At 48.9% G+C, this 21513-nt stretch overlaps 3 protein-coding genes across 5 annotated transcripts; 1 reads left to right on the top strand and 2 right to left on the bottom strand.

Moving 5' to 3' along the window:
- Positions 1 to 264: 264 nt before the first annotated feature.
- ELL3 (elongation factor for RNA polymerase II 3) lies at positions 265 to 4980 on the bottom strand. 3 transcript variants are annotated; one of them, XR_014777606.1, is made up of 11 exons: positions 4776 to 4980; positions 4508 to 4543; positions 4061 to 4173; positions 3600 to 3786; positions 3436 to 3515; positions 3259 to 3334; positions 1594 to 1768; positions 1479 to 1518; positions 1219 to 1390; positions 565 to 1037; positions 265 to 530 (listed from the first exon to the last, which is right to left on the bottom strand). XR_014777606.1 is itself a non-coding variant. In XM_084774326.1 (11 exons), the coding sequence occupies exons 1-11, from the start codon at positions 4905 to 4907 to the stop codon at positions 804 to 806; spliced, it is 1167 nt and encodes a 388-aa protein (XP_084630452.1). In that variant the 5' UTR covers positions 4908 to 4980; the 3' UTR covers positions 265 to 803. The 3 variants fall into 3 exon arrangements, 2 of the variants coding, with proteins under 2 accessions (XP_084630452.1, XP_084630451.1); XM_084774326.1 differs by having other exon boundaries at positions 265 to 914; positions 993 to 1037; XM_084774325.1 differs by having other exon boundaries at positions 265 to 1037.
- Positions 4981 to 13403: 8423 nt separating this feature from the next.
- Positions 13404 to 15045, top strand: SERF2 (small EDRK-rich factor 2). Its single transcript, XM_084774333.1, has 3 exons — positions 13404 to 13561; positions 14107 to 14215; positions 14836 to 15045. Exons 1-3 carry the CDS (start codon positions 13555 to 13557, stop codon positions 14897 to 14899), a joined length of 180 nt encoding a protein of 59 aa, XP_084630459.1. The 5' UTR covers positions 13404 to 13554; the 3' UTR covers positions 14900 to 15045.
- Positions 15046 to 15104: 59 nt separating this feature from the next.
- SERINC4 (serine incorporator 4) lies at positions 15105 to 21490 on the bottom strand. The gene is given in 13 exon segments (XM_084774334.1): positions 15105 to 16212; positions 16215 to 16332; positions 16511 to 16661; positions 16789 to 16837; positions 17246 to 17318; positions 17649 to 17775; positions 17872 to 17967; positions 18180 to 18391; positions 19456 to 19549; positions 19795 to 19874; positions 20190 to 20368; positions 20501 to 20677; positions 21027 to 21490. Coding segments are annotated over 13 exon segments (1632 nt in total). The 5' UTR covers positions 21159 to 21490; the 3' UTR covers positions 15105 to 16068.
- Between the last annotated feature and the right edge of the window lie 23 nt (positions 21491 to 21513).

Genomic DNA, 21513 nt, shown 5'->3' with positions numbered 1-21513 from the left:
AGTGAAACATCTTACTGTAATCCCTTGTTTCTCACTGGTTTTGGTAGAGCCTGACAACAGAATGCATTTCTGGATCATCCACAATGCTTTTAAAGCGGATGTTGGTGGTGGGGTGGTAATGTTGCGTAGTGGTAGAGCGTGTATGGGTACAGTAAAGATGACCATGATCTTGGAGGCTCCCGTTCTCCAGTCTTTGAGAGAGCCTCAAAGGTAGTTCAGATAGACAGCACTGCCTTGGATGGTGAAGCTAATGATCACACAAGACAGAAGCAATTAGTTTTTATTTTCCAGCCATGTTACAGTACATGAGTAACACCAAGCCTTTCCCTTACATCTAGGTATGCTGGAAGTCCAGTAAGTTCCATCACCAGAAATTCTCATTTCCTGCAAGGTGCCTCAACTGAGCTTGCTTATTTCTCTAATCTTAAGGTGTCACTTCTCTGAAGATGATTTACATTAAGTAAAGTTGAAGAAGCTGGAGAGGTGGCTCAGCGGCTGCCCTTCCAGAGGACCCACACGGCGGCTCACACCTGTCTGTGACTCCTATTCCGTGGGAGCTGACACCCTCACATGCAGTCAAACACCAATGTACATAAAAGAAAAACAAATATTTAAAAACCAGGTATCTCCTACTTTCCTAGTCTCCTTCCTGGGCATAGCTGAGGAGACTTGATACTGCCCACTGGCAACATCAAAAATCAAACTGCAAAAACCTACAGTGGCTCTCTGCTTGCCACCATGGACATAAGGGTCAAAGTCAGAAAAGCAGAGCTGTTGTGGGCTCAGGGGCCCTCTGAGTAGTTTCAGCTGCCCCTGTTCTTTTCCTCAAATTCCAGGATGAGACCTTTAATGTGGGACAGTTTCTGGTGCAGGTACTCACAGCGGTGCCTCTCTTCTCTGTAGCTTGGATAGCGCTGCAGAGAAAAAGCACCCTTGTCAAAAAGTAAGGCTGCTTCTACTTTCCCCGCTGCTGTGTTCGAAGCCTGTCTTACCTTCCTGAACTTTCTGTACTCCTGGACTATCTTCTCCTCCAGCATCTGAAACAAAATCAACACTGAGTCAAAACTGGAAGGGAAAAATAAGAAATGGGAGTAACTTCTGTTTTCATTCTACAAATATTACAATAGGTTAGCTTGTCCCTTTGCCTAGTCACTAAAGAACCGTGTTTGGGGGTGGCCAGTAAGGAGATGGCCAGTAAGGCTAGCGTCCTGCCTTTACCTTGTGTTCTGGAGTTCCTCGCTGGAGTCTCTTGATCTCTGCCCCCAGCTCTGTGAACCTCTGGCTCGCAGCCCCTATGCGGGCATGCAGGGTGCGGTATTCAGCGTAGTCCATCTCAAAGTCCTGCTCATAGGCCTGTTGCTGCTCCGCGTTGTGGATGGCTCCGTATTGCCTATCAGGGATGTGACACCTTCAGTTTCATTGTCCCTGAAAGCCCTTGGCTGCTTACGAGCATGAAATTGGAAGTATGGGGAACTCACAGGAGATAATCTGGTACCTCAGGGCTTGGGGATTCAGAGGCTAGGAAGGAAGCAAGAAAACGATTAACTGTATGGGTTTTCCCCGCTGCTCTCTACTCTCCTTTCCTTAGCTCACCTGCTTGGACCGAGAGACTCTGCTCCAGTCTGGAGTCTCTATCTTCATCTGGCCCCCAGTTTTCTCCCTCGTGTGCGTCCTGATCCGATAGCCCTTGTAGTGGACTTGGGGCTAGAGGCAGAGCTCTGAGCCTCTTTTCCTCTGGTTCTTCAGTGGTTGTGGGTGCTGAACGTTTCTGTTGAGACACACACACACAACAAAAACTGTAATGTGAATAGCAAGCAGGAGGGTCTTAACTCTTTTGTCAGAAACTGCTATTTCATCAGCTCCCAAATTTAAGTTTTAGCCTAATTAAAAGTATTCTTGCATAGCCAGGCCTGGTGGCGCACAGTCCCTGAGGCAGAGGCAGGCAGATTGCTATGAGTTCGAAGGTAGCCTGGTCTACAAAGATAATATAGAGAAAGAAACCTGTCCCAAAAAGCCCAAAAATGAATAAATAAATAAAAATAATTTAAAAATAAATAAAATAAAGATTATATGTGTATGAGTGCTCTATCCATGTAGACCTGCATGCCAGAAATGGCATCAGATCCCAGTATAGATGTGAGCCACCATGTGGTTACTGGGAATTGAACTCAGGACCTCTGGAAGAGACAGTACTCTTAACCACTAAGCTATCTCTCCAGCCCCTGCTTTATTCTCTGGGGCTTTTTTTTTTGGGGGGGGGGGTTTCAAGACAGGGTTTCTCTGTGTAGCCTTGACTGTCTTGACTCACTTTGTAGACCAGGCTGACCTTGAACTAACAGATCCTCCTGCCTCTGCCTCCTGTGTGCTGGGATTAAAGGCAGATACCACCATGCCCAGGTTGGTTGATTTTTTGAGACAGGGTTTCTTTGTGTATTCCTGGCTGTCCTGGACTGCTGTGTAGATCATACTGGCCACAACTCACAAAGAGCCACCCTCTGCCTCTCTCAGTGCTGGGATCAAAGGCGTGGATCATCACACCCTGCTACACACACCTTCTGTCTTTTTCAAATTTATTTTGTATACAGTGTTCTGCCTGCGTGTGAATCAGCAGGCCAGAAGAGGGCACCAGATCTCACTATAGATGGTTGTGAGCCACTATGTGGTTGCTGGGAATTGAACTCAGAACCTTTCAAAGAGCAGGCAGTGCTCTTAACCACTGAGCCATCTCTCCAGCCCTTGTTTTATTCTCTTAAGGTCTCTCACTAAGCCTAAAGCTCTGCCTTTCCTAGGCTTGCTGGCCAGGTTCCATTCCCCCAGTGTTGCCTAGCTTTTACATAAGCACTGGGGACTCAGACTCAGTCCAATCCCTGTGCTTATCAAATAAGTGTGCCATAAATGCACTTACTTGATAAGCCACCTTCTCAGCTTTTTTTTTTTGTCTTGTTTGTTTGAGACAAGGTAAGTAGACCAGGCTGGCTTTGAACTCATGATTCTATGTAGCAGAGAATAGCCTCCTGTCTCTGGATACCCTCTGAGATTATAGGCATGTGCCAGATTTTATGCTATACCAGTGCTGTATCAATCAAGCTACACTCAGCCCTTTAAACTACTCTCTGAAAAGCTCCTGCCTCTCTCTCTCTCTGGATGTCTCAGTGCTTAGGAAGCAGGGACAGGTGTGTTCTCAATAAGGAGCTCTAGGCGTGCCGGGGCTGTACAGTGAGATCCAGTCTCTAAAAAGAGAAGAGAGTCCTTGCTTACCTTGTCCAGGCGTTTCTGGCTAGCAGGGGAAGGCAGTGGCTGGTCAGGTTCTCTGTTTGGAAGATAGCTGTGGTTCCTAGGAATTTTGGAAGGAATGGGAAAGACCAGGGTGAGAGATGGACCTATATCTTACTACAGCATGGAAGAGTGGAGAGCAGACCCAGCCTGTCCCAGTACCTCTCTTCCCATGCTGCCACGGGCTCACTGGAAGACCCTGGGAGTGACTGTCCATGGTTGCTTGCCAATGGGTCAGACATCTGTCGGGGAAGTGGTAGGAACACTTAGCTACCTGGACCTTAGTGCCTCACCTTAAGCTGAGTTCCTGCTGTTTCTGAGCTCACCTCTTCTAGTGCCATCTGAGGATGGCCTTCGGGCTCATCTCCTGTGTCCTGCCAACTGTCCGGCTCTCTGGTGTCTTCAGTCAGGTGTTCCTGAGCTAACAGTGGAGCTGGGATAGTATCCATGGCCGCCCAAATAGTGAGTCGCTCTCTAAGTGGGCCCAGGCAGTGGAGACAGTTAGACCCAGTTCTGGAAAGAAGAGTGTGAAAAACAACAGAAAAATGGGTTGGAGATCTTTTGAACACTTCTTTGCGTTTTCTGGCTTTTTTTTTTCTTTCAAGACAAGGTTTCTCTGTGTAGCCTTGGCTGTCCTGGACTCACTTTGTAGACCAGGCTGGCCTTGAACTTAACAGCGATCCGCCTGCCTCTGCCTCCCAAGTGCTGGGATTAAAGGCGTGCGCCACCACCGCCCGGCTTCTTGGCGTTTTCTGAAAACTCTTACCTGTTGTCTGTTTTCCCTTACCTGCCTAAGCGTTGGTACACAAGGTCCAAGCCACCACTAGTGCCCTCTTGGCCACACTGGGATACTATGAAGGAGAAAAGGCAGGACCACCCTGGGCCTGGGAGCCTTAGATACTGGGGTAGAAGGAAACGGTGAGCTCAGTTCAGTCGGTCCCTCCTCCTCCTGCTGCCCGTGCCTCTCCTCCCGCCACGTCTAAGACTGAAGACAGATCCCAAGGGGCTTGTTAGCACACCAGGTGCAGCTGGGCAGAGTTCCCCCAAGAGGCTCAGACTGCACAGCCTTCTGGGACCACAGCACCATCAGCCCCACAGCCTCTTAGGGTTCAGTTCTCGTAACTTCCTCAGACCATGACCACTAACAAGCTCAGGCCCAGAACACACCTTCCCGGAGCCCACGCTTATGCTGCCTTCACCCACAACCTCCCTCACACATCCCGCCCGCACTTACCCCTCGGTGGCCTTGGAAAGCGATCACTGGCCGTACCTGCGGGAAGAGCCCAAGCACCAGCTAAGCACAAAGGAAGCAAAGTCCCCAGGACTGGGGAGTTCTGGGGAACACCTGCCTGGTGGGCTTCACTTGGAGAGGTGGGGCGGGAGGGAGGCTGGAACCTGCGGAAGCCCGCACCTCCCCAGTCCCTTCTCCAGTCTCCGTCTCCGGAGGGAGGCCGAGGTCCGGTTCGTCGGGATGGGAAGAAGAGGCTGGGGACCAACCGCACCTGTTGCTGCTGACACTCTTGCAGTGCCCGCAGCGCCGCCTCGTTGAGCCTCAGCATTAGGAGGCTGGTCCGAGCAGCAGGGGTGAAGAGGAGCCGCATTTTCCCACTCGAAGCTTCCTGGGTCCCCTCCATAGTGCCAAAGTCGCAAGCAGAATCGAGACCACAGGCGAGGGCCACCACCGCCACCTCTGCCGTGCAAGCCTAGGCTGGCACTCCCGCCCTCCGGCTCTACCCCGCCCTCCAGCACGACTCCACCCCCTGGCACCGCCCCAAAGTTTCCCCGGGACTGCTGGGCGGTACCTTGCACACACACACACACACACACACACACACACACACACACACACACACACACACACACACTCACTCACTCACTCACTCACTCACTCACTTACTCACGCTGCCAGCACCCAAGTGTTTTCTTCTTCGTTTGCCTTGGGCAGTATTGAGCCTTTCAAAGAACTATCCAGGTCTGAGGAGAAAGGGGCTACCACCAGGGCCTGACCCACCTCCTAGAATCCCTTGTTCTACCTCAGTTTCCCCACTCTGGATTCAGAATCTGGATCTGTAAGCAGAAGCTGAACCTGAAACCACTTGAGGGTTTCAGTCGCACAGGGGAGGGAGATCGAGACTGGTTGGTAGGCAGATTGAGTCACTTATGCCTCCAAGGCCTCCAAGTACCTAGGCGACCAGAGGCTGGCAGACCCCAAGAGGGACCAGTGCAGCGCTTTTCTTTCTCCACCGCGTCTGCATCTGCTGAGATGGATCCCAATCCAGTTTCTAACTGGGACTTGGAGAGGCTGTAAGGCCAGGTGGGTGGGTGGGTGCCTCGGCAGATGTGGAAGTCTGGCTGTCTGGGACTGGAGCCTCGCCTATTGGTGGGTGGGGATGTGGGGCGTAGTTGGTGGCAAAATAAAAGAAAAATAAATTGTAGGGCAGAAAGCCACAACTCAATCCCAGATGTCACTTTGTGGCCTAATAAACATAAGTGAAAGTGGCTAACCTGGCAGCGGGCTCTTTCAGAAGCTTCTTCCCCCTCATGCTTGTTTGTTCGTTTTGAACAGGATTTCATTCAATGTGTAGGCATCTTGGGGCTACAGACCGTGTTGCACTGAGACCCCAGGATAAATCTCAGACCAGCGCTTCCTGTCTCTACGTGTCAGGATTTGGCTGTTTCTCCGAATCCCTTATTTCCTTTGTCCTAACCTGGATCTCCATTAAAAAAAAAAAAGTGTGTGTGTGTGTGTGTGTGTGTGTGTGTGTGTGTGTGTTAAATATATATATATATATTTCAACCTGATCTATCTTAATGCCCTTAACCTCAAATAAGTTGTCAAAACTCACTGAACACTACATCATAGTAATGTTGATTTTAAAATCTTTGCAACAAGGTGCCAACAGCAACCACAGATATGTTTACCTATCTTTTGGGCCATTCTGTTTCTTTTCTTTTTTTCTTTCTTTTTTTCTTTCTTTCTTTCTTTTTTTTGGGGGGGGAGGTTCTTGTTTGGTTGGTTGGTTTTCATTTTTTTGTTTTTTGAGACAAGGTTTCTCTGTGTAGCCTTGGCTGTCCTAGACTCGCTCTGTAGACCAGGCTGGCCCTGGCAGGCCATTCTGTCTCTATGGAAGACAGTTTACTAATATTTACTAATTTGATAAGCAGTTGTAACTCTCTTTCTTTCCTTTTCTTCTTTTCTCCTCCTCCTCTTCCTTCTCCTTTTTTTTTTCCGGTTATTTATTTTATTTTTTTAAGATTTATTTATTTTATTTATTGCATATGAGTGCTTTATCTGCAGAAGAGGGCATCAGATCACATTATAGATGGTTGTGAGCCACCATGTGATTGCTAGGAATTGAACTCAGGACCTCTGGAAGAGTAGGCAGCGCTCTTAACCACTGAGCCATCTCTCCAGCCCCCAGTTATTTATTTTAGTGAGCCATTCCCTTTTATAATTTTTTCTTTTTATTTCATATGCATTGGTGTTTTGCTTGCCTGTGTCTGTGTGAGGGTGTCCAGATCCTCTGGAACTGGAGTTACAGACAGTCATGAGCAGCCATGTGGGTGCTGGGAATTGAACTCAGGTCCTCTGGAAGAGCAGCCAGCGCTCTTAAGCACTGAGTTATCTCTCCAGCACCTTTAATTTATTTTTTTAATCTTCTATGTATGAGTGGTTTTTAAAAAGACATATTTATTTATGTATATAAGCACCTGTTGCATGTATGCCTGCAAGACAGAAGAGAGCATCAGATAGACAAGGGCACCAGATCTCATTACAGATGGTCATGAGCCACCATGTGGTTGCTGGGAATTGAACTCATGACCTTTGGATGAACAGCCAGTGCTCTTAATTGCTGAGCCATCTCTCCAGCCCTCCTCCTTTTTTAAAAAAACATTTATTTATTTTTGAGACAGGGTTTCTCTGTGTAGCCTTCACTGTCCTGGACTCACTTTGTGGACCAGGCTGGCCACAAACTCAGGGATCTGCCTGCCTCTGCCTCCCGAGTGCTGGGATTAAAGGCGTGCACCACCATGCCCCACCCACAGCTCCATCCTCTTTTTTTAAGATACAGGGTTTCTCTGTATAGCCCTGGCTGCCTGGAACTCACTCTGTAGACAAGGCTAGCCTCAAACTCAGGGATCTGCCTGTTTCTGCCTCCCAAATGCTGGAACTAAAGGCTTGGATCACACCTAGCTTACCAATTTGAAAAGTCAATAGCCTGGGCTTTCTTTTCTTAGATGATAGGTGGGACCTTTTATAGGAGTTTCCTAATGTAAGCTCAAAAGAGAGACTAGGGCCCTGGGATCCAGCTCATGGGTAGAGTGCTGGCCTGGCATGCATGAAGCCCTTGGTTTGGTTTTTCCAGAACACACACACAAACACACACACACACACACACACACATTATTAGGAAAGGTTTGTATCCTGTAATTCAAGACCAATCTGGGCAACACAGTGATAACTTCATTTCAAAACAATTAAACTAATAAATAAGTAAAGCAAGAATAGAACACGCAGGAAGGCCAGGCTGGAAAAGTCAGTGCTTTTTAAACTGGTCTAGTAGTGCATGCATCCATTTTGTTTTTGAAGACATGGTCTAATTAACTAATTAACTTATTTGTTTTTAGACATGTATCTCTGTGTAACCCTGCCTGTCTTGGAACTCGATTTGTAGACCTGGAACTCAGAGATGCTCCTGTCTTTGCCTCCTCAGTACTTGGATTATAGTTGTGGGTCACCAGCACCAGCACATCCAGTGTTGTGATCGTTGTGATTGCAGGCATAACTTTGCAGAGGCTCCAGGTTTTAATGTCAACATACATCTTATGTCTTACAGCTGCCTGTAATTATAATTCCAGGCATCCAGCAATCACGTGGTAAGCATACATCCAGCTAAAACATTCATACACGTAAAATAACATGCATTTTAAAGCCGGTGTGATGGTGCACGCCTTTAATCCCAGCACTCGGGAGGCAGAGACAGGTGGATCTTTGTGAGTTTGAGGCCAGCCTGGTCTACAAAGCGAGTCCAGGACAGTCAAGGCTACACAGAGAAAAGCTGTCTTGAAAAACAAAAACAAACAAACAAAAATAGATATGGTCTTCTTACCCAATCAGTATTTTTTTCTTTGTTTTACTCCTTTTCCTTTGTTTCTTTCTTCTTTCTTTGCTTTCTTTTCTTCTTTTTTCTTTTTTCCTGTTTTTTTCTTTCTATCTTTTTCTTTTTGAGACAGGGTCTTTTGTGTAATTCCTGCTGGCCTGGAATTTTTTTTTTAATAAGTTTTTTTTTTTTCGAGACAGGGTCTTTCTGTGTTAGCCTTGGCTGTGTCCTGGACTCACTTTGTAGACCAGATTGGCCTCAAACTTACAGCGATCCGCTTGCCTCTGCCTCCCGAGTGCTGGGATTAAAGGTGTGTGCCACCACGCCCGGCTTTAATAAGGTTTTTTGAGACAGGGTTTTTCTGTGTAATAGTCCTGGCTGTCCTGGACTCACTTTTGTAGACCAGATTGCTTTTGTAAACTAGACTGGCCTCGAACTCACAGAGATCTGCCTGCTGTCTGCCTCCCGAGTACTGGGATCAAAGGCTTGTGCCACCACACCCAGCTGGCCTGGAACTTCTACATAAACACAGGCTAGACCCAAACTCATAGAAATCTGCCTGCCTCTACCACCCTAGAGTTGAGATTAAAGTTGTACACCACCATGCCTGATTTCTTTTGTTTTGAAACAGGTTCTTACTATGTAGCCGAGCCTGCTCTTGAACTCCAGATTTTCCTGCGTCATCCTCCAGAGTGCTGAGGTTACAGGCATAAACCACCACCATACTTGGCTCCCTGAAGACACTGTGAAGCTGCTATTTCCCCTCCCCCTCCCCTCTACAGGGTTACTACCATACTTGTCAGGTGGCTCTCTTCTCTTCCCTACTGTAACGGCATTTTCATTTTTATGACATTTTTTTTTTTTTATGGGAACATGCTCCCTTGCTTTTATGAACCTGTTTCCTCCTGTGACTCTGCATAGTCTTGTCCTGATGAACCCTGCTGTCGTTGTGTCATTATTGCCCTCACCACCTCCTTGACCTAGTTTCATAGGCAACTTATTACCTACTCACTAAGCATGACTCTGGATGGGACAGATGGCCTGAGGGCAGAGCCCTAGGGCCCTCACATGCTGTTCCTCTTCTGAAGTGTCCTCCTTCCCTTCCTTGGCTGTGCCAATTCTCCAACTTTTTGTCTTAAGCACAACATGAGTGACTTCACTGACCCACAAGTTTATTCCCTGCACAGAAGCAGCCATTGTGTCCAGATACTTCATGCCAGGACTAGTAAAATGGTTCAGCCTTCATTCAGATTATACTGAAAAGCCAAGCATGGTGGCGCACACCTTTAATCCCAGCACTTGGGATGCAGAGGCAGGCAGATCTCTGTGAGTGAGAGGCCAGCCTGGTCTACAAAGTGAGTCCAGAACAGCCGCTGTGACCTAGAGAAACCCTGTCTCAAAAAACAAAACAAAACAAAACAAAACTAATATCTGTTTTGATGGGTCAGTGCTTATGCTGTGCACCCTGGGAAATATTTTGAATATCACTCTTGCATAGAATCTGGTTTTTCTTTAAAGCAATTGCCACAATCAATTTGCATATATCTATATACACACACATATATAAAGTGGAGAGGGAAATCTCCTTTCCCTTTTATAGCATATTTAAAATTACAGTTATTTATTGTGTATATGAACATGCATCATGCCATGGGTGTAGAATTTTCAGCAGTTGACCTCTGATTAAAGACATGTACCACTGTGCCTAGCCAATTGTATTAATTTTAAATGAAAGATATAAAGAAAACTTTGAAACACCAAAATGAAATAAGCCCAATATACACATGAATGTGAATATCACATGGTAGTCCATGAATTTTTCATTGATATAGGGTCTCATGTAGCTCTGGCTAGCCTGTAGACAAGGCTGGCCTCAAACACATTGATCTGACTGCCTCTGCCTCCCATGGGCCGAGTGTTCCCCATCACACCAGGCTTATAGACAGTTTTGTTGCGTAGGTTTCATTTTGTTTTGTTGCTTGTTTGGCTTGGTTTTAGTTTTTTGTTTTGATTTGTTTTTTGAGACAGGGTCTCTCTGTGTTAGCTTTGGCTGTCCTGGACTCGCTCTGTAGACCAGGCTGGCCTCAAACTCACAGAGATCCACTTGCCTCTGCCTCCTAAGTGCTGGGATTAAAGGTATGCACCACCATGCCTGGTTAGGTGTCCTTTTCTTTTCTTTTCTTTTCCCAGGGGGCACTGAACCTATGGCCACATGCATGCTAGTCAACTACTCTAGCCCAGAGCTACAGGCCAAGCCTTCTTCCCGCGCTTTAGGACAGGTCTCATTAAGCTGCCTGGCTGGCTTGGCCTCATGCTTCACCACATGTAAATTTTGAGCTGGCAATGTTCCTGCCTCAGCCTCCTAGTTATCTGGTAACACAGGCTTGGATGATTTCTATGGTGGTTGTTTTGCCTTCTACTGTTTTTAGTTTTGTTTGGGTTTCATTTTTATTTATCTCTTAAAAATAAATGTTTGGCTGGGTGGTGGCGGTGGCGCACGCCTTTAATCCCAGCACTCGGGAGGCAGAGCGATCCACCTGCCTCCGCCTCCCGAGTGCTGGGATTAAAGGCGTGCGCCATGACCTCTGGCTCATTCATTTATTTGTAATTCATTTCCTCTACCACTGTATGTGTGCGTCTTCAGAGGACAACTTTCAGCCTTTTACCTTACTAAGGCAGAGTCTGCCATTGTTTCTGTTGGGTTGCTTTGTATTCCAGGATAACTGGTCCACGAACTTGCAGAATATTCTCCTTTCTCTACCTCCCTTCTTCCTGTAGAAGTGGTAGAATTACAGATGCACATCACATCTGCTTTTTAAAATTATTTATTTATTTTATTTTTTGTTTTTTCAAGACAGGGTTTCTCTGTGTAGCCTTGGCTGTCCTGGACTCACTTTGTAGACCAGGCTGGCCTTGAACTCACAGCAATCCACCTGCCTCTGCCTCCCGAGTGCTGGGATTAAAGGCGTGCGCCACCACGCCTGGCCACATCTGCATTTTTATGACAGCGGGTTGATAGTTCTGCCATCAGTTATTTTGTAACTATTCTTCCTTTGTTCAGGGAATTGAATCCGTTTTTGGAGGGGAGTATTGTAGACAGTAAATAAATAAATAAAATGGAAGTTTTTTTTTGTTTTTTGTTTTTGTTTTTTTTTTTTTGGTTTTTCGAGACAGGGTTTCTCTGTGTAGCCTTGGCTGTCCTGGACTCGCTTTGTAGACCAGGCTGGCCTTGAACTCACAGCGATCCACCTGCCTCTGCCTCCCGAATGCTGGGATTAAAGGCGTGCACAACCACGCCTGGCTGGAAGTTGTTTTTTTAAAAGTACCTATTCCAGGTTGGGATGATGGCTCAGTAGGTAAAGACAATGGCCTGCGTCCAATCCCTGAAACCCACGTAAAAAGCTGCATGTGATGGTGCACATCTGTAATCAGAGACAATGAGACAGGAGGCGGGGACAGGAGAATTGCCTGGAAGGTCACGGGCCAGGGTTAGATTAGGGTATGAAGCACAGCAGCAAAAATAAAGACAGTGTCTCCACAAGATATGTGGGTGAGAGCCTCGTTCTCTTCGTGCTTGCCTTAGTACCATGCTGGGAAGGTTCTGGCATGGTCTGAGACAGATTTCAGGGAAAGATCCTTTAGCAATGCTGGCCACCTGCAGCACTGGAGAAGCCGGGATCGTAGATGCAACAGCAACTCACAGAACAAAGGACATGCCTTACTTTATAGACTTTACAGCAGTGCTTCTCAACCTCCTTAATGCTGCAGCCTTTTAATACAGTTCCTTATGTTGTGGTGACCCCAACCATCGGATTTTCATTGGCACTTCATAACTGTAATTTTGCTAGTTATGAACTGTAGATATGTTTTCCAATGGTCTTAGGTGACCCCTGTGAAAGGAATCTCTCTCCCTACCTCCCTGTTTTTCAAGACATGGTTTCTCTTGTAGTCTTGGCTGTCCCCAACTTCTTTTGTAGACCAGGCTGACCTCGAATTCATGGTGATCCACCTGCCTCTGCCTCCTGAGTGCTGGGATTAAAGGCGTGCACCATCACACCTGGCTCAAGAGGGACCTGAATTCAGCTGCTTAGTGAAGGAAAAAAAAAAAAAAAGCCTTAACTCAGGTTGTCTTGTGCCTGGGCAGCAGGAAGCTAATCCTATTGTTCTGACCTATGTTGAGGTTGTTTCATTATAGTTTAGCAGAATTCAGGTTGTCTTGGTCCTGGGATGGGAAAGGAGGTTTAACTAATCCGGTCTACAGGGGCCGAATCCGTGATATAGCAACTGAAAATGAGTTATGAATTTTAGTTACCCGTCTGATTTCTCGTACGAACCAGATGTGACGTTTGGGGGGGAGAGGTTACAATGCAGAACCGGTCTATAGAGATGCAGACATAACATGAACCTTCCCGAATCTCAGTTCTCGAAGTAACTCCACAAGATTTGGGTGTGCTTCATCACCCCCAAGGCACAACATTTCTGCGGGCAGTCTGGAAGGGCAGCTCCGTGGTGGAGACGTGCATGCAGTACTGGGCTCAAGCTCTTGGGAGATGACTGCAGAATCACTTTAGGACACTCTAAAAGTGGCTGCGACTAGGGACGGTGAAGGCGGAGAGGGTTTTCCTAATTGTTTATGTTTTCAGATGAACTGTGGCAAGTGTCCGGCCAAGAGGCTTGGGGAGGAGGGGGGGTGGGGGATGGGACACTAAGTTTAGCTCTAGAACCTAGGAAATCCCGCCCTCACCTCCTCCTCCCCTCTCCGCCACCGCGTCCCTTCAGGGCGACTTTGTCACTACCCTAAACTGTCCCACATGAGGTCACTTTGCCCGGTCACGTGTTCGGGGCCCCGCCGGAACGCCACATCGCCAGCCGCCGCACCCCTCCACCCCGCCGCCCACGTGACCCGGCCTAGTTTCTACGGGCCGGACCCAGCGCTCCCGGGAAGCCCCGCCCCCGTGCCAGGCGCTCCGCCCGCGGAGCTCGGCTCTTCGCCCTCCGGGACTGGCGCGTGGCACCGCACTCCACGTGTTTCCCTCCGCCCAATGAGCGCTGGCGCCCGGGCGTGAAGGGGCGGGAGGAAGAAGACGACTTGGTGGCGTCGCGCGGAGGGGGCGGGGCCTGTAACGTCGGCCCGAACGAGGGGACGCAGAGGAGGCAGGTCGGAGCCGCTGCCGTCGCCATGACCCGTGAGTGCTGGGACCTTTTTCCTCACTCTCCCTTTCTTTCCCTTCCCTCTCGCCGCGCGGCCGAGCGCCGGCGTGTGCGTCCTCACGGCTTCCCCGGCGGAAGGTTCTTCGCGGGGCGCTCTCCAGCTGCCTCCCGCCCAGCCGGAAGCGCAACCCTCCGCACGCCGCCACTTGCCGAGACCCCTGTGTTGGGCGCGGGCCGCCGGCGGCTTTCTGCGCCGGCGAAGCGGGGTGTCCCGGGCGGTGGGCCCCAGCGCGTGGCCCCTGAGGCCCCGGGGGCTCCCCACACGCCGCACCAGCTGTCTGGGCCCCCTCGCCGCCCCAAACTTGACGCGCGCTGCCCGCAAGCTTCGACCGCACCGTCCCTCCCGCACCCCCAAGTTAACCTGCCCCGTGGCGGCTGCCACACCCCGGCGGCCGAAGCCCCGCGATGGGGTCGGCGCGGCGGCGGGGGGACAGTTGGTTCCCAGTTGGCGGGAGGAGGGGCGCTGGTGTGTGCGTGGAAGAGACCCCGGCGTCTCACTTTTTCTACCTTTCCTTCTTAGGCGGTAACCAGCGAGAGCTCGCCCGCCAGAAGAACATGAAGAAGCAGAGCGACTCGGTTAAGGGAAAGCGCCGAGATGATGGGCTTTCTGCTGCCGCCCGCAAGCAGAGGTAGCCCCAGGGAGGGGAAAGGACGAGACTGGACGGGACGGGAAGGACCTGGGTTAGTCCGAGGGGGGTGTACCATGAAAGATAACTCGAGTCTGGATTAGGTGTGAGGGGCAGAGTTCATGGCTTCCTCTAGTGTTTTATTTCCTCCCCATTCTAAATTGTTAGGTCATAGTTGTACAGGAAGGGACTGGGGCGGGTCCCGGTCCGCAGGCAGATTTCTGAGTGCCGGGGTTGTGACCTTACGGACAAGGGCAAGGAGCTTCGAATATCAAGTACAGTTGTTTTGACAGCCCAGTACTTTTTGGCCCTCCTGGCTGCTTGTATCTCCTCCCTACTCCCCACTTTTGTTACTGGTGCCGTTGGGTGTGGTACTTAGTACAGGATAGAAAGCCTTGGGCCTGAGTGGCTAGACTTCTGACCCCTTGGGCAAGAGCCAGGTGGAGACTGCCTTTTGAACCTTAGCGCTATTCCTCTTGTTCTCCTAGGGTGGGAAGGTAGCAGCCATATGCTGAACTTTGTCCCATCCACTTCCATCTTATCCTCTGTACCCTTCATCCCCCCTGCATCTTGTCCTTTTTGCCCTCTGGTACCTCCCAGTGCCCCATCATCTCTACCCCCAGGGACTCGGAGATCATGCAGCAGAAGCAGAAAAAGGCAAACGAGAAGAAGGAGGAACCCAAGTAGCTTTGTGGCTTCGTGTCCAACCCTCTTGCCCTCCGCCTGTGTGCCTGGAGCAGTCCCACCATGCTCGAGTTTCTTCCTGTAGTGCTCACAGGGCCCAGCACCGATGGCCTCCCCTTTGCCCTGCGTCTGCAGCGGGTTCCTTTTGTGCTTCCTTCCCCTCAGGTAGCCTCTCTCCCCCTGGGCCACTCCTGGGGGTGAGGGGGTTACCCCTTCCCAGTGTTTTTTATTCCTGTGGGGCACACCCCAAAGTATTAAAAGTAGCTTTGTAATTCCTTGAGCGCCTGGTTTGACTGGGGATTGGGGGGTGGGGACGGAGGAGTGACTGCCCTTTCCCACTAAAAGGGGAGAGTTCTTTTAGGCACCTAATCGATTATGGATTTGTAGACCTCATAAGGGGAATATCACGGAAGAGGCCTTTATTTTACTATGGCAACCAGAAAAGCACTCCAGTTGTGTGGTACAGGAGCCCTCTAAGAACTATAGACTTCTTTTCTGTGATTTTTATCCCCCACTCAGACTTTGAACGCCAGCCATCCCTAGGGTGGTATTGAGTGCCACGAGAAGGGAAGGATCTAACGCCCAAGTTAAGTCTCTGTTCCTCATTCTTTGTTTGCTTGAAAGTTGGCCAAAAGGAAAAAAAAAAAGAAAAGAAAGAAAAAAAAGAAAATCCTGCTGCTCACCAACTTCTGGTGGTCAGCTGCTCTCACATGGTCACATTCTCTTCTGTTCTGTCATTCCTCATGGGATGAAGCTGGTTTCTGTCTTCTGTCTCCTTTGACCTGAAGATCAGGATTGAAACCTGTGGTAGCCTCTGCCCCGTTCTTCCTGTGACCTGGTTTGTTTGGTGGTTCTGGGCTGCTTCCATCCCTTTGCCCAGGGCCAAACCACTTGTTTCCTTTTGATTGCCAAGAGCAGACCCAAACCTTCACTCTCTGTTGGTCTTTGCCGGCCCCTAGCTCCAGCTCAGGAGGCAGGAAGGGGCTCATGCCACACTGCTGGGATCAGCTAAGGCTCCCGAGGTACTGGCTGGGGAGTTAGACTCTTTAGCTTGAATGAAGACTCTAGTTTGGTCACTTCTTTCAGTTTAGATAGTGGAGCATTGAGCCTTGAGCGGTTGTAACTGCTCACTTGTCCTTGAGGTCCTGAGCCCAGCTGGATGTTTCCTGGAGCTAAGGAAGATTAGGAACAAAATCTACAGGGTCTCCCAGTTTGTTACTATACATGGGGAGCCAGTGTTGGTAGTACCCATGCGATGGATGGCAGTGTGGGCTGACGATACAGGGAGGAGGTGATTTTGAATGAGGAACTAACAGAGTGGTGCTAGGAACAGCCCCAGATAGAGGAGTACACAGGCCCAGCATGAAGCAACTTTGACCCAGAAGGTAGCCCAGCTTCCCTTAGTGAAGGTCTTCTCCAGTTCTGCTCCCTCGTAGCTGTGAAGTTGAAGGCTGGTTAGAGAGGATGCGGGCTGTAGCTTTTGGACTTCCCTGCTCCCCACACCCCAACCATGCACATCTTTGTCTCTCCTGAAAACTTTTGGAATGGCCTTAAATTGTTTCCTTAAAATATCTAGGCTTTTGGGAGAGCGTCCTGTGTCTGCCTCCATCCTACCTGAACCAGTTGGTAAGGGTAACCATGACATAGAGTGAAGCAAGGAAGAAGGTGAAGTGGAAGGCAGAGTAGCTGTAGGACAGGCGCTGGCTCTGCCCCTGAGCGGCTGGAGAGGTCTCCTGGTCAGCTGGCCTGGCTCTGCCGCCTTGCCCTAGAGAGAAGTGCTGGTGAGCAGCAGGGCTGCTAACACTTCCCTCCCCCCAACTCCTAGGAGTGCTCTTGAGGGCTCTGGCACTTAACAGGGCTCAACCATTTCTTAGATTGCTCACTTGACTCACCATCCTCTGGTCCGACTGTTTTGGGGCAGCAGAAACAGAGTGAGGGCTTCTGTAAAACAAGGCAGCGTGTTTTGAAGTGGCTGAAGGCAGTGTGAGGGTACTAATTTAGACAATTTTCCCTTTGAGAACATTGGCCTGGTGTAAGACGTGGAGGCACACCTGGGTTCAAATTCTTGCTCCAGCATATAACTGGCTATGCAAACTTTGGTAAGATGTTTAATCTTTTGTGCCTCAATTCCTCCATTTGTGAAATGGAGCAAATACCTACCTCACAGGGTTGTTGTGAGGATTAAATTAAACGATATTATGTATGTAAAGAATCTAGCACAGTGCCTAGCACATTGTGGGTACTCAATAAAAGGAAATAGCTAGAATCTGAGCATTCTGGGTGGAGGTTGGTAGGATGCGTGTCTCTGTTCTGGGGGAGGGACGCTGGGGCCTTCGAGCTCTTGCTCACCTGGAACTCATAATTGTAAACCTTGATGATCCACAAGGGTCCGAACAACTCGGCCAGATAGGAAGCCTCATTGCTGTGAAAGAAAGAGTTTTTAATTTTGGGCTAAATAAGAAAGATTGGTAACATTTACTGCAAAATAGTCCGTTTTGGTATCCTTCCAAGAGGGTATTGTGTGCCCAGAGGCCCCTAAAGTGTGAATTTTAAACTCAAGACATTCTCCCCTGCCCCCGTCATCTCATACAGATCATCTGACAAAGTGCTATTCTTAGAAATTGTCCCTGTTCGTAGGGAGCTTTTCTGGTTCTAGACTTGCTCTACAGTTTAAATAAAACACAGCCCTGGACGTTCTCCTTCACTGAGGTCTGGGCATCCGCTCACACTTCCCGTTGGCACCTTTACTTACCAAGCAAAAAGCACACATGTATACATGATGCCTGCACTCAGCACTGCTGCCGAGGTAGCTGGTGTTTGTGGTTCCGGTTTATTCTGGCCAGGCAGGCACAAGGTGCGATTCTGTCCTTGAAAGGTTACTGTGGAGGGGGACAGAACAGGGTTAAGAACAAAGCTGGATATTTAGCAGGAACAAAAAGGTCCTCAGAACCAGCACTGGTAGTCTGGGTCCTCACTTGTGTCTGGGGGACGGCTGGAGAGTGCAGAGAAGGTCAGGTACATGATGTAGCAGCTGATGACAGAGGCTTGCAGAAGGCCAGAGTTTGGGTGCTCTAGGGAGAAGAGGTGTAGTTAGTTGACAGTGAATTTTCTCTACTTTCTACCTCCACCTGCGCTTCTATCTTCCCCCATCCTTTGGGGAGAGTGGGAGAAGCAGCAGAGATTCTTCAGATAGTTGAGACTGGGAAGGCTAAGGACATTTGCTACAATCTCCTAAAGGGACACACTACCCCCAAATGTGCAATGTTAAAACCCATATACCCACTGAGGCGGATGCAAGGTGCAATGGAGAGGAAAGAGAGGAGGCCACAGAAGCAAAGGTGCAGACTGAGTAACATCTTGTTGAGCAGGCAACCATCAGGGTGTGTGTAGTGGTGGAACAATAGCACAGCTCCCACACCTGCCATACTGTAGAATCCTAGGGTGGCCAGTAACACACCTAGGAACCAGTTACAATCCTGGGCTGCGCCAGTCTGCCTAAAGAGAGGTGATTAAGGGTTTAGAACTCCAACCCATTATGCACTATTGCCTGTCTCCCCCGCAGACACAGATTAGTTAGCTCACTGGGCCACATAGTACATTGTTGATTTTTATTGATTGCTTTGATACAGGATCTCAACCATATACTTCACTGTCTTTGAACTCACTGTATTTCAGATTGGTCCTGAACCTTTGGCAGCCCTCCTGTCTCAGCGTCCCGAGTGTTGAGATTATGGGTATTTGTCACCATTTTTTTAAATACTTATTTTATTTTCACTTTTATTTATTTATGGCATATACAGTGTTTTGCCAGCATGTATGCCTGCACGCCAGAAGAGGGCAACAGATTTCATTATAGATGGTTGCTGGGAATTGAACTCAGGACCTTTGGAAAAGCAGTGTTCTTAACCTTTGAGCCATCTCTCCAGCCTTTTGTCACCTTTGCTTGTTTCTTCCTTTTTTTTTTTTTTTTTTGGACAGGGTCTGTCTGTGTAGCCTTGGCTGTTCTGGACTCCCTTTGCAGACTAGGCTGCCTCGAACTCACAGAGATCTGCCTGCCTCTGCCTTCCTAGTGCTGGGATTAAAGGTGTGTGCCACCATGCCCTGCTGTTTGCTACTTTTTTTTTTTTTAAGACAGGTTTTCTCTGTGTAGCCTTGGCTGTCCTGGACTCACTTTGTAGACCAGGCTGGCCTCGAACTCACAGAGATCCACCTGCTGGGATTAAAGGCGGGTGCCACCACCGCCCAGCTTTTGTCACTATTCTTGATTGCTTGTTTTCATTTTGTTTTAAAAGAGGCTAACCTGGAACTTCCTACCCTGCTTGTGGGTTGTTTTTGTGAGATCTGTATCCTGTTCTGGCCTTGAACTCTTAGCTCTCCTGTTCCCACCTCCTCAGTGCTGGGATTACAAGTGAATGTCCTCATCCTGGTTTCCTGAGCATTTGGTACTGTTCATTGGGAGGCCATGGAAGCAGTACCTGCTATGGCCTTTGTCTAGCCTTTCTGTACCTAACACCTGACAACCTCCTTGGAAGGAACCTTTACGGTTAGATGCTCCTTACCAATTCTTGTTCCAGGAGTGGGCAAAAGCTGTGATAAGCACCAGCTGTAATAGGATGAATATGAAGCCTCCACAGATGCCAATGTAATGCCAGGCTGCAAGATAGGCACCATGGGCAACTTTTAGCTCTAGCTGGTCATGATAGGTCACTCGATCCCCCCACCCTCCTTTTGATTAAGAGCCCGTGTAGCCTAGTAGGTTTTAAGCTCTCAATCCTGCTCCAGTCTCCTGAATGCTGGGATTACAGGTGTGTGTTATTATTTAAGCCCGGCTAGGAAGCTGTTAATAAGTAGGAAGTTGTCGCCTATACTTGCTGATCAGGGTGTAAGAAAAAGAGTACCTGGGAAGAGATGCTCATCGGGGATGCAGAAGGCAACAGCACAGAGACCTAACAGGAACAACAGCTTGAGGCTCCAGAAGCTACTTAGTGGGGGTAGAGAGAAAACCAGATTGAGGAGAAAAGGCAAAGGGAAAAAGAAAGAAAAAAAAAAAAGCATGGCAGGTGGGTGTAGTACAGGCAAGGTGGAACCAGCCCCAAGTCCCATTGTAGTCCAAGTTCTATACCAAAGTCACATCAGAGCAACACTACACTTTACTGAAGGTTTGCATATAACCATTGTTAACTTTCAGTTTAGAGCACAGAGATTTATAAACTTGTTTTCTGTCTCTTTACAGTGCTTTAGCCATCCTGTGTCTACTCCCCCTGTCCCATCCCTATTTAAAAATTACACAAACCTGTTATGCAGCTGTGCCCGAGGGCTGGCGGGGGAGTGGAGGCGGACTAGGAGCACAGCCTGCAGCAGGTGGAAGGTGGCAGTTCCTGCACATACTCGATACACGGCCCCAGAGCCACTGAGTACTGGACAGTCAGAGCTGCCAAACAGGTGGGCACACAGCACTGAGGGCATCTGGATCTGCAGGGAGTTTGGTGGTGAGAAAAGTCAGAGCAAGTAACAATGCATGGATAGGTCCCCGCTTTTCTCTTTGCTCCCTGTTCCCGATCTTACAGGTTTCTTTGCCCCACTTTGCAGCCCTTGCCCACTTACCCCATGTGCTTTGCCCCAGACCCTTTCTACCACTGTCCTAGACAATAGGAGACAGCAGATTGCAGAGGCCCCCACATGGAGAAGGATGTAGAGCAAGCGGCTACAAGTAGACTCTGAGAGAGAGGGCAACCTAGAGTGGCAGCGGCTGGTCCAAGAAACAGGCCCACAGCAGGACACCTGGGGACAGAGCAGATGCAGGAAACACGGTGGAGCTTTTCAGGGGGTGGTGGATACTATGTGGGGTTAACCAAAGATCAAGTTCCCAACCCTCGATCTTCCAGTCCGGTTATGAGCTGCTTAGCATTGCCTTCCACTAAACACTAGTAAGATTTTCATTGCAAGAACTTTAAACTTCAGTGTACGCTTGAATCACCTATTTTCCCCTAATGCTTTGCGGCTGGGAATGTGGAATGAGACGTTTACCAATTATTGAAGCAAAGAACCAGATTTGTCTCCTCCACTCCGAGTTTTTCAGCTGTCTCTTGCTTCCGGACGTCTTCAAGTCTCTTCCCAAATGCCCTCTCACCTGATTGAAAGGAGTTTTCACAACAACATCGCTGGCTCCACCATGGTGCTGTGCAAGGCTCAGGGTGGTACCTCGCCCTGTGACGACTTCTGCACCTATCATTTGTGGCCCAGAGGTCAGATGTAGATCCATTACTGTTAAAGCTGATGGGGAACAGCAGCTTCTCAAGACTTTCGCCCATTGGGCACTTGCTTTGCTGGGCTAGTCACTACGACAGCAGAATGGACTTAGCAGAAAATGAATACAGATCACCAGGAAGTGGTAAATGCAAATACCCTGGTGAAACAGGCTTCGTGTTCCAGATCATTTGGACTGTTTTCCAAGATTAGGAGCATTTGCCCTATCTGGTCTGGGGATTAGGTGCCGGTATTTTAATCGGTTTAGGATTAGCTGTCAACAGCCTTGGTTGGACAGAGTTGCGTGTGTGTGAGTGAAGGGATTGTTCTTAGGTGAAGAAGTAAGGTTGTGCGTTAGGGTGGTTGGTAGT

This window comes from Acomys minous, assembly GCF_964271855.1.
Source record: "Acomys minous genome assembly, chromosome: 3".
NCBI classification, from domain to species: domain Eukaryota; kingdom Metazoa; phylum Chordata; class Mammalia; order Rodentia; family Muridae; genus Acomys; species Acomys minous.
Note: the sequence above shows the minus strand (reverse complement) of the source record. Positions and strands in the feature narration are given on the sequence as shown.

Excerpts from the sequence above, each read along its gene's own strand:
- ELL3 (XM_084774325.1), bottom strand. The coding sequence starts at position 4,907 with ATGGAGGGGACCCAGGAAGCTTCGAGTGGGAAAATGCGGCTCCTCTTC. Across the intron at positions 3,335-3,435 it reads GTGGCAGCATGGGAAGAGAG|GAACCACAGCTATCTTCCAA; the intron begins GTACTGGGACAG and ends CAAAATTCCTAG. Across the intron at positions 1,769-3,258 it reads GCCAGAAACGCCTGGACAAG|AAACGTTCAGCACCCACAAC; the intron begins GTAAGCAAGGAC and ends GTGTCTCAACAG.
- SERF2 (XM_084774333.1), top strand. Across the intron at positions 14,216-14,835 it reads GCTGCCGCCCGCAAGCAGAG|GGACTCGGAGATCATGCAGC; the intron begins GTAGCCCCAGGG and ends CTCTACCCCCAG.